This window comes from Ambystoma mexicanum, chromosome 6p (assembly GCF_040938575.1).
Source record: "Ambystoma mexicanum isolate Mex_15411 chromosome 6p, UKY_AmexF1_1, whole genome shotgun sequence".
Taxonomy (NCBI): Eukaryota; Metazoa; Chordata; class Amphibia; order Caudata; family Ambystomatidae; genus Ambystoma; species Ambystoma mexicanum.
In genome coordinates, this window is record NC_090935.1 from 104,702,309 (window position 1) to 104,721,087 (window position 18,779).

The following is an 18,779-nucleotide window of genomic DNA, read 5'->3' on the forward strand; positions in this document are numbered from 1 at the left end:
GCTTCAAAGTGTCGATCATCATTTGTCAAACAACCAGGCATGGCATAAACAAATTCCATTAACTCAGGTCAAGGGAAAGGTTTACTGAACTCTATATGCATTGCAGTAGACATTGGACCCTGAAACATATGAAAAGCATTCAAAAGGGAATATGTAGGTGGTTGCACCACCACTGCCACCTGTAGGAAAACGTCTTGATTGCTTTACAAGAAGAAAATCTCACATTAAAATGGGTAATCTCTAAATTGAGCGCTGCATTGCAAAGCAGGCTCTGAGTGACACACACTTTGGACACTTTGTAGATAAAAGTAATATCTATTAGAATATGTAAAAACAAAGTATATGGTGCCACGTTTTGTGTAGGCTAAAATTGTGCCAAATTTCATCAGAGTGCAATTGTTCAAAGTTTCAAAATGTGTGCACCGACTTGCAGAATCTAAAAATATAAATTGTATCAATCTCACAAATTTTAGGTAGAAATTAGAGTGCAAAATGAAATAGGTTTTTCAACAATAGGCACAGTTTTCCTTCCCATCTTTGGGACTGGAAAGCCACCCCTCTATCACAAGGCAAAGGTGGTGCCATAACGATTGAGTTTGCATGCACACAGCAAATATGGGATTAATAAGGAATATGAGTAAGGAGAGGAAGGAAGGATTATGGAATAAATGGGGATAAAAACATGGAGCATTATCCCACGAGAGAGGGAGGTCAGCCCAGGAGAGAGGGATTGATTTCCACACAGCTACCTGAAGTGAGGGTTTGCAGAAGGAATGATTTCTGGCTGACCTAGTCCCATGCTAGCTCTCCAAAATCAGATGCTGTAATACAACTGTAAATTAAACCCTCTCCTTCCCAAAATATATAAATAGTAAAATAATGGAAATGCTATTTAAAAACAGGAACACATGTGCTGGTACCTCAATGCCCTGCCAGCTATATTAAATATAAAGTGAGTTGTTGCTCTCTAAAGCCTAATTTACTTTGTATTGAAAAAATGAATTTTAAAACTGAGTGTATTTTGATGCCATTTTATGATGGAATTGCCTTTGCAAAGTTAAGTACTTTTTGAAATATAACCAGTGGCTTAAGCTGGTGTAGAGTCCTTTGGACCATAGTGTGAGTCGTAACATACTATTGCTTGAGAGATATCATGCATTAATGCAGCCGACGGAGGCCATAGTCATAAAGCAGGTGTTGACAACAAAAAAGGATATAAAGAATCAATTCTATTTAAAGGAATAGTGCTCTCAAAAATATTACTGTCCCGAGCGTTCGGGCATGTGTGTTTAAGCATATGTTGATCGATCGTACAAACATTTCCTATGTATCTTATCGCAGTTTTCCTAACTTTTACTCATGCGAAATCAGGCAGCAGGGCACGGCCATATTGTGCTAATCTTATCCGTTGCCACATCGCCCTAAGGTGTACTGCCCTGGTGGCACTAAATCATATCCCCCGCCCCTGAGGATGACATCACCATTCCTAGCGATATTCTCCGCCTATCTCCATGACGTTACTGGGCAGTGAAGCCAAACGCACCCAGTCATCACCCGGAATATCAACACATCGTTCTCTCACAACACAGCGTGTCTCAATTTTGAATACAGAATATAATTTTTTAAAGGAAACTGCAATACTCTGCAATTTATAATGTGCTTTTATTTCACAATAAACGCTCTGTGAACAACCGGGGATTGCCATATTCAACCACATAATTTTATTTCTTTGTTCTCGATCCACATATGTTTATCGTGAGTCACACAGTGTTCTTTTGAGTATAAGTAGCGCATTGGACGCATCTGTGAATTGGAAGTCTCCGGCATCAGCTTGGCGCTAGGCCACCGTAAACGATGTCAGATTGCTCCTTATCGCTGGTGCTGCGAAAGGCCATATCGGCCTGGGTCGATCGTCCCAAAACAGCATCATTGTGATCCAGCCCTTTAAGTGTATCTGCAGCTGCCGGCTAAAGAAGCCATCAATTGGTATGTGGAATTGATGACATTTGCAAAAAGGCAGGATGTAGCTGTGTAGCAAACATAACAGAAATGTGTCTCAGTGGCCGTTCTTTATTAAAATGTATCAATTTACCCATTAATTCTGCACCGTGTGAAAACTAATGATGAACACAAACGTTGGAAACACAGAGAAAACATTGTGGAAAGTTGGAGCCTACAATGTGCTTGAGTGGTTAGTGCTATGGAGTATGTTTAGCTTGCAATGGGATGCCGAAGTTGATGGAAGAATTCGAAGAACACATAGACGGCATTTTAATGGAATATTAGCATAAAATTTGGCGTTGGTGGAACCTGCGGGGAACCCAGATGTGGACTACGTGCATTTTGGTGCTGGACTGCCCATTTGCCCGGGAAAGAGACAAGTACACACACAGGTTGGTTTTGCGTGTCATTGCAATATGCCACAAACATCAACCCATTACAGTGTAAGGCAGCAATAATGGTCAGATAATGAAACCTTGACTCGTTCATCTATAAAATCGTCTACAGTAAAACTTACATAATATTCGGCATTTCCATTCTCTCAGCATAACGCAGAGACTCCTTTCAGATCAATGAATTTTCATAAAATGAAAATACATGTTCCTTTGTCCAGTTTTGGAATGGTGAACCTTATCATATTTGACGGTATTACACACCTCCCTTCATACATTCCATTCAGAATCCTCCCTTTCTTCCAAGGACAAAAAACAATCGAACCTTATACTGTGTAGGATGCGTGGGTGTGCACAGCTCACAAGCAAAACGCTGTGACCTTCACTCCCAATGTGAGCGAATAGCCTTGCAGACCACAGTGACATCTGAAATATTTTTGAAAAACAAACAAATAGTTTGCTGGCATCCACCAATGCTGCACACAATTTCTAGTGATTTACTTTTTTAAATGAAAACAGTTACAGTTAGTTCACTTCCAAATGCCTTATTATTAGTGTCCCTCTGGTGAACAGCTCACTCTCCCAGCACCTCGCACAGCAAGCACCCAACACCTGTCAGCTCAGCCCATCTCCTGTTCTCAAAGGAAATCAGCTAATTATTTTTACAAGTATTGAGTCTCGAGCCCTGACAAAATGTGCTCGTACGAGAATGTCAGAGCAGGCCATGCTCCAACCCTAGTGCACAATCCGTCTCTGCTCACTGACTCATGCCATCTCCAGACCCCCTCCTGCCAGGCCGCAGTCACCTCAACCATTGAACCCTGTTCCCTTAGAACGCATCAGGTCCCCAGACTCTACCCCCGCACCACCTCAACTTTACCTCCCATATACCTAATCAGGAGTGGTCATATATTTTGGTAACATTGACACCTATTCCCACTGCGTTTGAAATCGTAAGACTTTGAGGGCCGCAAATCATAGATCGGCCCCCTGATAAGGCATCCGATAGCAACGACCACATAAAAATATAGGTCAGAATGCACCTATTTCTCACCAACAACCCCCTTTGATGCGTTGTTTTGCTTACAGTCTGTAGTTCTTGCGTGGCAAGTTTCTTATGTCGCCTAGGTCTCATTCCTTTTTGGGATGTGTATTTATTCAGCTATTTGGACACGTGCATGGTAAGGCAACTGCAGAACCCCAAAGTTGCTTTCATACTGAAACCCATCTCACCCTCCTCCGAACAGTGAAGGTCCCACAAGAGCTTGACGAAAGCGGGAAGTGTGAAAGCACAGCGTTACACTGTATGGCATCCTCCAAAAAGCACTTCTTGCAAAAAAAAATTGACAAAGAGGATACATTTGAAAAGACTAATTCGACGCTTTATTTGGACACTTTATATAAACATTGTTGAACAAATAAATAGTTGCTAATCATTTGAACTGGGAAGTGAACTGTTCCAGGAGGTCTGCTTTCGGTGGACAGGGCACGTCTGCAATATTTTGTGGCAATGTATGTGTCCTAGGAATAAAATCATGAGCGATTCCATGAGTATGTATGTCCAACACAGTCAAAGTGAGCTCTTTTACAAAATCGAATTCCATTTCCTGGTATATTGGCTTGACCACCCATTTTTTGCTTCTTTTCATAAAGGCCATTGTGTAACGAAGCATCCCAAAGTTTCCCGCAGTCCTCGGTTGTTCTCTCCTACGTTCTCGTTATGCGATAAGACCGCTAGTAATGTACGATATTGCATCCCATCTATGCCGAAATGCAATCTTTTGTGCCTGTACTTTAGGCACATATTGTGGAACACCTCCAAATCTCCTGTGTGACAGAATTCTGTGAGTCCCTTCAGATCTCTTGATAGAGTTTTATCAAACACGATCTTCTCAAGAGCTTTGTCTGGAGGTGAAGATGGAACCAACCACTTCTTCCTGCGTTCCTGCTCCTCCGATAAAGGTCCATGTGCACATTGGTGAAAATGTTAGTTCTCTGTCCATGAGTGAATGTTGGAACAGTGGTGCATCATTGAGCGCCATTTTTCAAGTAGAATTTTCACATACCCACCACAGGTTTTTGAGCTCCACCAAAGATGGTTGCTCAAAGATGAGACCACTGTAAAATATTTTCTGAACCGTTTTTTTTTTTTTTACCAGCAGCTGTAATATTTTTGTTGATTGCTTTGGCAACGTGCCATACATCAAATTGATAGCGAATGTTTGGAAACTGCTCTTGCATGGCCTTGGCTATTGAAACATGTCTGTCGGTTGCTATGAGGTCTATTTGCATTCCCCTCGATTAGAGATCTTCCAGGGATTTTATAAAACCATGTTTCTCCATGGCCACTGAGGATTTACATACGGACACCTGCACGACCATCAAACTCACAATTATTTTAGTTTCCATGTCCTGAAAGTGGTATGTGCCGTACTGAAAATCCTGGGCTGTCACACTGTCCATCGCCAGCTAGCCTGAACCGTTTGTCAAAGAATATCCTTTCAATTGACATTTGTTCAATTTAACAGGCTTCACTAATAGCGGGGAATAAAAATTCTCTTTGATATTTATAGTACTGTGTTTTAGCAAGGAACTGAAGTCCCACAAATTTACAGAATCTGGACAACTTATTAAAAGTAGAGCCACCGAAAAGTAAAGCTGCTGCACACAGTAGATTTGCCGCTGGCACTTTGCCCAGCATTGGGTGAGCTGACCATGAAAATGTAGCATGGAGCAGGGCACAGGTGGCCTTGTGAAACACAAGTCACATTCACCAATGGCTCCCCGCATACGTTCCCCCTCACGGGATGGACACATTTCAGCATCAGTATAATCTGTATCAGGCAGCTGTCGAATACAATGTATTTGTGTTCCTTTATTAGACTACGGTCCTGCATGAATGTGGTTTGTGACTCAACTGTGGTGGACATATCGACCAAACAGGACACACTGAAGTTGAGATCTTTGGCTATTTCCTCAGCCAATTGGGTTGAGGCTTCAGCGTCTGTTATTTCAGCTTGTGCTATTTGCACATGAATTGGAGAAACCATCAATGTCGATTGTTTATTGGGTGGCCTTTTTTTGCTGGTGTAGATTGTGTGAAGTGGTCACTGAGTAAATAAAGCATTTTCCTTAAATTCATCTTGTCGAGTTCTCACATTGTAGCAATGCTCCAAAAACACTTTGCTTGCTTCTCCGGAAACATTCCATTCATTTTCTGGCCATTGGGCATAAGCATCTCGAGTCTGCTTATTGATTGGACTACGCCACGCCTCAAATAGTAGTTGCTCCATGGTGATAAACTGTTTGTCAAGCAGCATCTTTGGCTTCATTTGTTGTCTGTGTCTTCATACTTTGTTTTCTTCTGGGCCTCTAGGAGATGGGTTGTAAAAACATATTCAATGTAAATCCAACATACAGTATATAGCACTTTAGATTTTAAAAAAAAACATGTTATGAAGACAACACCAGCACAAATCACTTTTTGTAATGAAAATTGTTTGTTAGTTACCCTTGTTTTCTTGATTTTCTGTGAAACCGTGTTCTTCCCTGTAACGACCGCACCAGCAAGCTGGTCCGCCACCTCTGATCCATGTGCCTCCTCTTCTAATTCCCGAACTTGTATACATCCCTTGAATAGAATATTAATTTTAAAAAAGTCAATCGTTCCTTCAATCACATTTTTTCCTCGCATAGATCGCTTAGATACATACCCTCGTAAAATGTGTACGTCATTTAGTCAAAATATACATTTCAAATTTCACCTCGATTAGAGATCACCTTGCGAAACCCACTGTTTGTAATGATGCACTGAAGCATGTTGCATTGTATTCGGCATTAGGGTAGGAATTGTATTGTTAGAACTGAAATGGTAAAAGTTTATAAAGATGCTCGTTTATAATAATGTCACTGTTTAATAGTATCAGATGTAGGATATACTTTCTTTCATTAAACAGAACTGCCAGTACGCATACCTCATGCTCTTGACCAGCTCCAAAGGATGATGTAATTGTAGTCCCTGCATGCCCCTGTAAGACAGTACTTGCTTTAGTATGGATCAAAACAGTGAAATTGAACAGACACAATCGGATGTAGTCAATGGTACATATCAATAAAAACCCATAAACGAAACATTATGTAAAGAAACAACAGGATACGTAAACTATTTTATATTATCTAAAATTCCATGCATATAACATTTACGTAATCGAATAGCAAAATAAAACTTGTTGTTGACTCCGGGAAAGAAATGGATGCAGAATCTTGCTCCTTCATTTTCAGTGCATTGTCATGAAGTGGTAAAGGGAAAATTAGATTTGCATTGGATATGTGGGAACATCCAACTCGCAAGTATATGTACTTCAACAAGTCTGTATGGCTCACGTGATGTCATCACTACCGATAGTCTGTGCTCCAGTGAATATGCTCACCTACAAAGAATTGACATGCAATGAAACCGATTACAAACAGATTGTGCTTATTTTCGAAGGGCACTATATCATAGTTTTCTGTGTTCATGAATAATTTTCTATGATGCTCCTAAAACCAGGGACAGATGTCTAGCAAAATGGGGAATAGTTATAGAGCAATACAATCTGGTAAATATGCAAAGTTTAGTAAGAAACATTTACACCTAAAGCACCAATCCGTCCATGTAGTTTCCTGTTTAGTACCCCAAGGCCTACAGCTAAATCATGAACCGTGACTCACCTGAGGCAGCGTGTGCATGTATTGAGTTGGAATTGCATTTGGAAGCAATTTACGAGACGTTCTGAGTAAATGCTTTTTTGTATACTGCGATTGGTCGTACATATTCGTGGCAAAGTGCAGGCTGCAGATGCGGAATCGATCACCCCTCAAGTTCCCCAAGACATCCTGGGCTCTACTTTCAAGCTCTTCCGGCGCAAATATACAATAGTTGACCCATTCTCTTATTAGATCTATATCCCTCGGGAATATATGCATTATTGTGCCTTTAGGTTTGGTATGGCTCTTAGAGCGGCAACCGTAAATCATACAAGCAGGCATTGTTGAAAAATCAGTAAAAAAAAGTCCACATCATTAAAAAAGTATTTTGTATGAATGCTTGAGAAAGATGGAATTAAATCATACGTTTTTCTATGCATTGTTTGTTTTGGTCACAGAAGCAAAACCTGTGTAGCGTAGCCAACTGTATTCTAGGTTAGCTTTCATACCCAATTGATTGATGTGACGCAAATCACAACGTGTTACTCGTCCCTTGAATGTACTATCATGCACCAAAAGGAAACATGCTTTTAGACACAGTCCACGAAGGATGTAATCCTATCCCAATTGACATTGATGACAATTGCTATATATCGAGAACAGAAGTCTATGGTAATGGCAATGAGTTGAATGAACATTACACCACTGGGTACATTTGTTCGAAATGGCTAGACATTTAGAGATCAAGAAGAGATGATTAGGTGACCTGCCCTTACCTTGACTGACAAACAGTTAGATTCAGCAAGCAGGGTAGTTAGTAGTAGCAGGAGAACACGTAGCGCGATCATGAGTTGACTTCCAGTACTCAGAGATGTTCACAGGTAGCACAATGACAAGCTGACTTTCAGTGGTCACAGATGTTTTCAGGTAGCACGATCACGAGTTGACTTGCAGTGCTCACAGATGTTCTCACAATAAATATCAAGGGGTTTATGAAGAATTAGAAAAGTATGTGAATGAGTGACGTGTATATGGAATCGTCTTATGTGGATACCAGTGGCACAGCCTGCTTCACGTGAGCCTGGCTGGAGACACTGGCTCTGGGGAGGCCGTGTGTCCAATGGCCCCTGCACGGAATATACCTTTGAAGTGTACATGGTGTTTGGCACCTCGGCCGTTCCCACCCTGAGAGCCCCCTTGGGAGGGCACGTACACAGGTGTGAACTGCCATTGATAGGGTAGGGGGGATGGACGTCCAAGAGGCATGCAGGAAAGGGTCAGAACACTAATGGAGAGACACACATATGTGGATTGCAGGGGCACGGCCTGCTTCAGGGGTGCCTGCATGGAGACACTGGGTCTGGCTAGGCCATGTGTACAATGGCCCCTGTGCGGAAGATACCTTTGAGGTGTACATGGTGTTTGGCATCTCGGCCGTTCCCACCCTGAGAGCCCCCTTGGGAGGGCATGGACACAGGTGTGACCTGCCATTGATAGGATGGGGGGATGGACGGCCAAGAGGCATGCAGGAAAGGGCCAGAACACTGCTCAATGGAGAGGCACACTTATGTGGATTGCAGTGGCACGGCCTGCTTCAGGGGAGCCTGCCTGGAGATCTGGGTCTGGCTAGGCCATGTGTACAAAGGCCCCTGCGCGGAAGATACCTTTGAAATATACATGGTGTTTGGCACCTCGGCCGTTCCCACACTGAGGGACCTTGGGAGGGCACAGACACAGGTGCGAACTACCATTGAAAGGGTAGGGGAGGATGGATGGGCATTAGGCATGAATACAAGGCCCAGAACACTGCTCAATGGAGAAACACACTTATGTGGATTGCAGGGTGCAGGGGCTGCTTCAGGGGAGCCTACCCGGAGACGCTGGGTCTGGGTAGGCCATGTGAACAATGGCCCCTGTGCGGAAGATACCTTTTGAAGTGTACATGATGTTTGGCACCTTGGCCGTTCCCACCCAGTCAGATCTGCCAGGACAAGTGATCGTGTTCTTGATTCACTGGAAAATTGATACAACCATTCATAAAAGTTCAGTTGTATTTTATTTTGTTGCTGATGTTGATGGCACAAATGTACTACACATTATATACTTCGGGTTGCAGCAGAGTGTGGGAAAATCCCCTGTATTGACCGCTGTCACTGGGGAATGTGTCTCTAATGGCACCAATGACACAGGAGGGTATTACTCGTTGAACGCAGTGTCCTAGCCTCCCATGAAGCCACCATGTAAAAGCACGATAGGCCACCAGCTTGTACCACCTGTGGAAGAGAAAGATACAAACTGTATTTAAATGAACAAGATAAGTGTATCAAACCTTAGTTGAAAATGCAATTGCCAGTCCAAATGTTCACGGATCAATCAACTTGGGCTAAAGTGTAGACACCTTACAAAAGTGAACAACTATGCATTACATTAAATTTGGGACACAGAGAAATATTGTTTCTTGGTTGTACGTGAAAGACACATAAGATGACCACTATGATTTCCCCAATTCGCTAGAGGTGTATTGAATTGCCAGACTGCATTCATTTGGCAGTGATAGATCAAAGTTAAGACAATATAGGAGAAAGACATGAAATGTTAGTGGCCTAAGTGACATCACATCTAGAGTACACTTTCTTGTTACTTTGATTGCGAGGGCAAACGGTTGCGCGAAGTTCGTGTATAAGCACCATCATAATCCTCAACACGGACCGTGTGAGGCAAGCTGCCCTGAAGTCATGCAGCTTGGTAACACATTGCAGCCGTGTCTCGTCTTCCGATATGTAGGACAAGCATCCAGAGTTTTCTCGGCAGCAGCAGTTCTCCTTCCTCGTTTGGCATTACCTTGCACCGATTGCAGGTACACCAGGTGGAGACGTCGTCCATGCGACTAGGCTCAGGCTCTTGATCTGGTGATTCGTCCGCCAACTGTCGTCCGAAGCCCCATCGTTTCCGCATCTTTCTCTTTCGAGTAATTCTGCCTCAGTATACTCCGGCTCGTACTACTAGGGCTGTATTGTTGCCATTATGCAACAAAAGTGAAATAGATAGTAATGATAGTACTAGTATCTGTTCGCATAGGCTATGAGCAACGAAGATAGCTGAACTGAGCAGAAACGAGCCACAGGATACACAAAAAAAGACGGTGAAACAATTGGAAAAGCAAATCTGATGTTGTCTGATGAGCAGCGGTCTGTTTATACTTATTGAGGAAAGAGGCTTCCTGCCATTTCCATGGAGACACGTCATTAGCTGGAGCACAGAGAACGTTGACACGAGACGTGCATTGGTGTTGTGAAATGGGCTGTGCGCATCTAGTGATGTCAGCCACAGGGGCGGGGGATATTATTTAGTGCTGCCAGGGCAGTTCGCCTTAGGGCAATGTGGCAACAGATAAGATTAGCACAAGATGGACGATCCCTGCTGCTTGATTTCGCATGTGTAAAAGTGAGGAAAACTATGGTAAGGTACATAGGAAATGTTTGTACGATCGATCAGCGTATGCTTAAAAACACATGCCCGAACGCGCGGGACAATAATATGTTTAAGTGCACTATTCCTTTAAGAGGAATTGTGTGAAGTGCAAACTCCAGCATTCCCTTAACTTTCAATGCACAGACAGAATCTTGTGTAATGTTGAAGGGAAGGGGGGGGGGGGTTCAACATTTTATATGTAACAGGGGAATAGTATATTTTTCAGCTGGAAAAATGAATGCAGGTTGAAAGCCACACACATACAGAAGCATTAAATGTGTGCAGGCATATCAACATGAATTTAAACTTGCACATTTAGCTGCATTCACATTTACACAAACACCCACATGTATAAAATGCAAGCAACACACACATGTTTAGTGAAAGTCACAAACATTTTCAGAGAAAGCTGAGCCCATGTATTTTGAAAATAACATTTTGGAGTCCTTGACAGGAGGAGCTCGATGGCAGGCTGGCTACGGAGCTCGGACGGCAATGATGATCGCCGTCTAACCAACATGGGAATTGTGGCAGCGGCGAACCCGGTGGACTCAGACTTGCAGCTCTTGACCTTATTTGGACCCACACAGATGGGGCGACCTCAATGGACTTAGAAGACCGCTCTTCGGACCGGCTGGTCCTTGGTGAGGCATGCCCCTGCTCGGAGCACGGGGCAAAGGCCGTGCTCGAACTGAGCCATGCAGCCAGCCTGCTATGCCTGTCCTTTTTGGTCTTCTTCGAGAAGACCAGGCATATCTCGCACCTATCCTTGTGATACGGGTGCAGGCAGTAAAGACACTGCAGATGCTTGTCTTCCACAAAGACATTCTGTAGCCTGCATTTGTGCAGGTCCTGAAAAGGGTCCTTCCCTCCTTCTCCTCTGTCATGGTCATAGGGCGCGGGGTAGGCCCAAGAAGGCCTTCTGGACACTTCGACTAATCTTCGGCCTTGTGGGTCGCAAAACTTCATCGACAACGGATCTCCGTTGCCGGCTGATGAGGAAAAGAGCACACAGTCTCTTTGAAACAAAAACCTTTTCCGAGAAGAAGTTTGGAAAAACGTACTAAATAGCTCAGAGAGCAAACTCGAGGACTCTCAACACTGAAACATGCAGTAAAAATCTGAAGATGGCTGCCAGAGGAGGGACTTAGGGAGAGGACTGTCATTGGATGGGGGCAGTATGACCCAGGCGACAGTGATTGGTTTAGAGGAGAAATACAGTGTTAAAGTAAAAGTGAAACAGTTTTTTCTTTTACTGAGGATTCCCAGCTTGACGACGGGGAATATTCACAAGCATGTGAATCCATGCCAGACCCCATGCTGGAGAAGTGCCCGTTTTCCAAATTTCCAAACTGTAGCCAATGTGCAACTATCAACAATAAATATTGAACAATAAATTATTACCCGAGATGAAGGTGGCAAATGTACGTGTTGTTGCCTTTCCTAATCCAGCCGACGTGAAGCCCTGGATCGTTACTGTGTAGTTGGTCCCGGATCTCGCCACTGTGTACTCAGTCACTGAGGAATCTACTGTAACATATTCTGTCTCTTGGAATGTTCGGTTGTAGTCTCTCCAGGATGTGATGTTGAGCTAAAAATTAAAGCATTTAAGGGTTAACACAGCATTAAAATATTAACAGTCACATGAGCGGATTAAGATGCAGCACAGCATATTCAAATATCTTCATCATGGAACATATTTTAGGGCAACATCTATATGGCTCACAATATTAACCGTCCCACTACATTCAATCGAACAATCTGAAGCATGAATGTTGCTTTTCAAAGGACAGACTTCACTTCTACTGGTCAACAATAATGAACACTCTTCGTCTGCAAATTATTCACCTCTCTGATTCATTTTATTATTTATAAGGGCAACTACGGTACAAAGCTGCTACATGGCACCTGATGGTGTGTAATTATGTAAAGGGGCAGAGAGAGGGGAGATATGAAATAGGGGACTGATAGGAAGGGATGATAAAGGACGTGTTACTGTAACAATTTCAAAGTGAAGTAACACATTCCCGTTTATGTAATGGCAACATGTACACAGCAATCTAAGTCAAAGGGGGTCATTACGAGTGCGGCGGTAAGGGGTTAACGGCACCGGTAAGGATGCCGGTGCTGTTAACCCTTACCGCCGCATTACGAGGTTCCATCGCGAGACCCACTCAAAATGCATGGTCAGACCAGACGTCCTTTGCAGGTCCCACAAGGGGACCAGGGAGCTAATAACGGGCCCGTTAATAACGGGCCCGTTATTAGCTCCCTCCCCATTCCCATTGAGCCCTATGGGGGCTCGAATGGGGATGGGTATTTTGAATGGGTATTTACTGGGTCCTGCATGGTTGGAATGACCCGGTAAGTCCCCATTCATGGAACCCGGACACGACTGGAGGCAGCCATGGCGCTAATAGCACCATGGCTACCTCCAAACTCGTAATGACCCCCAAAGTCTCTAGTAAAGCAAGAACCCAGATGCTGTTACCACCCAGGAAAAGGCTGCATGGGATGAGCCTATACCAGCATACCATCCGGGGTGCTAATTGGATAGTTTGTTATGTATGAGACACAGCGCACGCAGAGAGCTCCGGCTGTTTCTCAAGGTAAAAGAAAATTACAATCCAAGATGGCCACCATGGAAATGACAACGGAGAGAGAGATGGGCCTGGATTGTGGAGCAAAAACACAGGTAACTGTGAAGGGGCAGAGAAGAGGGATGCTGTAGAGGAGCAACGGAAAGTAAGGGAGACTGTGGGTAGTTGGCAGGGATGCACAACCGGCCAATCAGAAATCCTGGAATATGAGCCTTACCAGTAGGTATAGCCTACATTCTGAGCCCTTTGGTCAGCTGAGGTGAACCACCTGGTTGCTAATACATAAGTCCCCATAGGCAGAGCAGTTGTTCTCTGACTTTTATGTTTGTGCCTTTCAATGAATTTGCATAACACATTCCCCCAAAACATATAGCCCCAACTCTAAATGTTATGGGAATGCTTTGCACAGCTTTGTCAAGAGAGGACAAAGTTATAAAGGGGGTCCCAAAATGGGCGTTTTCCCATTCATTCTCCATATAAGCAAAGCTTCTGGACAGATTTGCATCAGAGCTTTGCAATGACTATGACAGCAACTCTGCGATTCATGTTAGCCTAAACGTGATAGTATTTGTCACTTAAGTCATTGTCAATAGAACAATGGAGACCACCTATACTAAGTGGACTGTGGGCAAAGTCAGCAATATCTGGGAAGGCATGTTGAGAATCATCTTTTGGTGAACATTCAGGGAATATAAAATGACAAGTGTAAGTGATGCATTATCTATTGTATCCACAATTATCACATATCTTCCTTCCTTACCCCTCCTAAACTTTTGAATACTAAAATGACACTCAATTTACTACTGCACCCTTTATCTGAGAATTCAATCCTTTACAAATTCTACCACTAATATGACTAACTGCAGTAATTTGAGTACATTAAGTGTAATCCAGGGATTCATTATCTGGGAGCTATCTAGCTCTTGATTGTAGTCTCGAAGAGCCTGGTGTCATACATATGTTTGGAAGGCTTTCTGGCGACTACACTGACACCCCTGAGATGTGTCCTGCATGCTACAGCACAACTCATCAAAGGACTCTTGCAAATTCAACCACATCACCCCCAACCCTCATCAAACTTCACTGGCTCCTACGGCTAGTATGGATCTTCTTTAAATCCTGCTGCATCATTTACAAGTCCCCAATCCACCTCACTGAGAAACTCAGCATCTCCCCAGGCATATGACCCACCATACGTAAGGCCGTGTTCAGACTTGAACTCCACCGGTGTAGGAAGGAAAGACCCAGAGCACAGGCCTTCTCGGTCTATGACCCAAGGCTTTGGATGCCCCACCCAGTCAACACCAGACTCACCACAATGCTTCCACATTTCAAGAAGGAGCTCAAGACCATCCTCTCCAAGGAATGGCTGCACTCTAACACCTAGGTCCATACGCCCTCACTCCCCACCCTACCTGGGAGTGGGTGATCTGCTCCCCACTGCTTCCTCTCCAGATTGCATGTAAATCCCTTGCTGCAAAATTGTCTGCCCTCCCCTATTGTTAGCCCTCTCTCTGTTGTATCTATGCTTCCTTCACTGTATCCATTTCCTACGTGCAAAGCGCTTCATTCATTCAGTGTGTAAATAAGCCCTATGATACACGTAGCTGACACTTAAAGCACAACTGGTTTAATAATAAAGGACAAAAGACACCCCTGCTCAGTTTGTGGGGCCCAATACCAAGACGCATCATGTAGTGTCTGCTGAATTGGACCCCTAACAGTAAGAGTATCATTCTATGGAAGCATAATACCATCATATTTCTTGCCTTAAATGTCTTGCACGGTTCCTCTTCTCTGTTTGTATTGAAAAGAAGTTCAAGGAGCATGGACACAAATTGGAGATGAACAGTGTACTCATAACAAGAATGTAGGTTCTTGGCTAGTGGAACTGGGACAAGGCAACCCCTTGCCAGGAAGACTACCAGAAAATCAGTGAAAGGTTGGTAAGTGCGGCTAAAGATAGCACCGGTGCAGTTTACAAACCACATCCAAAGACTCAGTGGGGGAAGAGCAACTTTCTTTAACGAGTAACTCAGCTATAGAGAGTAAACAAGTAGTTCAAGAGAAAACAATAAACCAGCTCACCATTTTAAAGGTGGAAAGGAGGTGTGAGATTGTTACCCGTGGTCCCCACCAAAAACAATATAAAAATGTACTATTAGGCCACCACTTTATGCATAAAGCAGAGGAAACATGAAAAGCCTCAAATAAACCAACATTCTCAGTATATGTCCTGTCAAACCAGCAAGTGTGTTTTAGCCAACTAGAATATGTCATAACGTATTTGAAAATTCACACTGTGGATTATGCTAAGAGGGCTGATCAGCAATGTGAAAATGACTCAACATGAACATCAAAATTCTGAAATCAAGGCAACATGTCAGGTGCTATCATTTCTTGGAGAGGAAGTGTCCAGGTCCTTTCTTTGAAATTTCGTATTCAAATCTACTATGAGCCTGTGTCTTGAAGGAGTTGTCCAGTTCATGTCTTTGCTCAGCTTGTGCAGTGTCACTGTGAAGATCCTCTGCAAAGATAAGCTCCTCATAAAGCTCCTCATAACTCCCCATTAGGTGGGAGACAAAGATTTTGTCTGGGCTTCTTGGGAAGCTTTGGAGATGGTGGAAATCTTTCAGTTCATTGGCCCAGCACAGCTATTAAGTGATTAGGACACCTATTAGAGAAAATATTTTTGTATTCCCAAGGAACTTCAGGAAAATCGATATGAGAGCAGAGATAACGAACAGCAAATAAACAACATATGGAGACAAAACAAATCGAAAGTCCTTACATTACGTTAATGTAAATGGATAATCCACACTATAGACGCTCTAGAAGTGATGAGCTACAAGTCGGTCTTCAACCATGTGGGCCACAACCTGAAAGCTCTTTGTCTTGAGCAGGACTTCCTCAAATTCAGGAACCTTCTCAAGACCTTTCTCTACACCTCCTCCTTCCCTTCTTCCCTCCTCTGCTAATCTCACAGTCGCTGTGATTGGTGACCATGGCCCTTCTGTGCCCTTCAGGGTTCTGGCCTCCCGCACCCAATCGCCCCTGCCTATTCCTACCTCGCTGCACTTGTCTCAGCACCCACCGGCTTCTATCCTGTAGGTTTACACTTTTACCCAATGCGGATCCTGGCCGCATAGAGCTTACCATGCAATGCGCTTAATCTGCTGCTCTGCCACAAGCACTGATATTCCAATACTTACCCCCGCCCCCATGTCCCCTCTTCTCGCTGTACTTGCACGTTCTGAATACTCACAAAGCCTAGTAGGTTTTTCGTATCCTCCACTGTATTCATTATTTTCAATCCCATGTTACCTCCCTGTTGCCCTGTGGGCGCTTTGAAACAGAATTGACTCACTGTATAAGCGCCTAACAAATGCACAATAAATAAAATAACTATATAAATACATTCTTGCCAGGGGGTAGTTTTAAGGGGTGTGTATGGCGGTCCGATCACTCCCCGTCTTTAACTCTGGTATCAGAAGAATAGAGTCTTGGCTGTATTCCATCAAAACCCTGCTGTAATTAATAACAAATGGGTCATGAGGGCAAGTTCATCTCCGCTGACCATTTAATTTGAGAAGATCTAAATCTACATAATAAACACTGGTGTTAGGTTATTATGCAAATCGTCCACTAAATACTTTCTAAAAAATGTACAACGCAATCTGCTTCTTTGAAAGCAAACAAGTGCACTTTTGTTTCACAGAAGCAAATGCTTTTGCATTTGTATCAGCACAGTGATCAGGCTACTGATGCAGCTGGGCTACGGATACAGCTGTGCAGAGGTGCATGTAGCTTTACGAAAGGGGGACCTGGTTAGCAGGTCAACCTTTCTGAAATTGAATGACGATTTTATTAGTTGATAAAAAATCTTAAAAGCCAGGTCTTCTACATTGATGCCAGATGGCAATTCCTCATACCAATTTAGAGAGAACTGATGTATTCTGGTTTGGAGAGTAATAAAGCATTGGTGATGATCTTTCGGTGAAGTTCCAAATAGGGGAGTATCTTTCTCAGGATTTGTAGGAGGTTGTGTTTTTTTGGTGAGGTCATTTACATGTGATTTAAGGAATAGGTAGGTCAGTGTCTAGAAGGAATCCCATGTTCCGTGCTATTGAAGTGGGTGACGGGCAGTGGGGGTGTTCCTAGGTTACTGGGCCTTATCAATGGAACGTGGTGAATGTGCTAGGTGCCAATGACCAAGTCCTCTATTATACTGGGGTTAAGGCATAAGCTGTTTTGGGACATTCATTTTTGTATGATTGTAAGGCATTCGCTAATGAAGGTGTTGGATTGGTGAGATGATACCAACGCTGGAGAACAGGAGTTACAGTTAAGCAACTTACTACTTCCACAGCATTGGATCGTTCATATTTTCACATGGTTTGAATAGAATACTTAGCAGTTTACCACAAATATATATGGTAGTGCGAAGGATAATGATCTACCTTACTGGAACGGACACTGTAGGACCACTCTTCAGACTCTGTGCTCCATTGCATCCTGCAGTAGTCCCTTGCAAACTTATGTGACTCCACCCGGTGGCGGCTCGGCAAACATCTGTCAGTGGGATTCCAGCCCACAATGCTGTAGATGCCCCCATTGCTCTAGTAGAATTGGGTTGTATTGCAGCCTTCAACTGTCATTTAGCTTCATTGTGGCATCTTGATATAGATAATTCACCTGGTACACCTTGTTTCGATATGGCTTTCCCTCTGTTTGAAGGGCCAAAGCCATAAAGAGTTGTGTGTTATCCCTAACAGATTTTATCCGGTCCAGATAAAATGTGATTGCCCTTTTAACCTCTAGGGAGTGTAGTGCAAACTTTGCATGCAGCGCTGATTTTCAAAACAATTTCGGCAATACGATTGTGGAATTCACGTGGAAATCTGTGGGCACCTTGGGAATGAAGTGGGGATTTGTTTTCAATATCACTTTGTCCTTTCCAAAATTTAGTTACGGATCATTGACTGCCAGAGCCTGTAGTTCTGATGTTCTTCTGAATCCGGTGATCGTCACCAAGACAGCCACCTCCAAGAGACATATTTTATATGTGCCTTTGCCAGGGCTGGTCTCATGAGCCCAGAAAGCACCGTCTACTCCGGTGAAGTCTTTTTCATTGGTGGGGAAAGTGAGGAAAATACCTTTCATGAAGTGCTTGATGACTTTCACGAAACAACAGACATTCCTCCTCCTGTTGTATCTGGAGATAGCTGCTAAGTGCACTCGGATGGAATCATGTGACAGTCCTCCTTGCGCTAGACTTAGGAGGTAGGGCAGAAAATGGTGAGGTTCCATTTCCAGAGGGCGCAGTTGTTGTTTAGCACACCACTTCCAAAACCGGTTCCACTTGTGTCTGTATGACCTGCTAGGTGAAACAGCCCTTGCCGCCTCTAGGATTTTTATGCATTCCTCTGGCACTTCCAAGTGTCTAAACCCTGCGAAATTAGGAGCCACGCTGTAAGCTTGAGTGCCAGTTAGTGGCAAAGTATTTGTCCCCTCTTCTGTGAAAGTAGGTTGAGAGTGACACCGAGTTGAATGGGGCTATCCTCCGACATGTGCAGAAGGTCTAAGTACCACGGTTGGCGTGATCACGCTGGAGCAATGAGGACGAGTT

The 18,779-nt window shown here is 43.6% G+C and overlaps 1 protein-coding gene across 1 annotated transcript in view; it reads right to left on the bottom strand.

Annotated features, from left to right (window-relative positions):
• Positions 1–18,779, bottom strand: part of LOC138511247 (receptor-type tyrosine-protein phosphatase kappa-like) — a 1,445,374-nt gene that overhangs the window by 590,233 nt on the left and 836,362 nt on the right. The window contains exon 10 of the mRNA XM_069626788.1: positions 11,955–12,141. Coding sequence (XP_069482889.1) covers positions 11,955–12,141 — 187 coding nt within the window. The remainder of the gene's footprint in view (positions 1–11,954; positions 12,142–18,779) is intronic.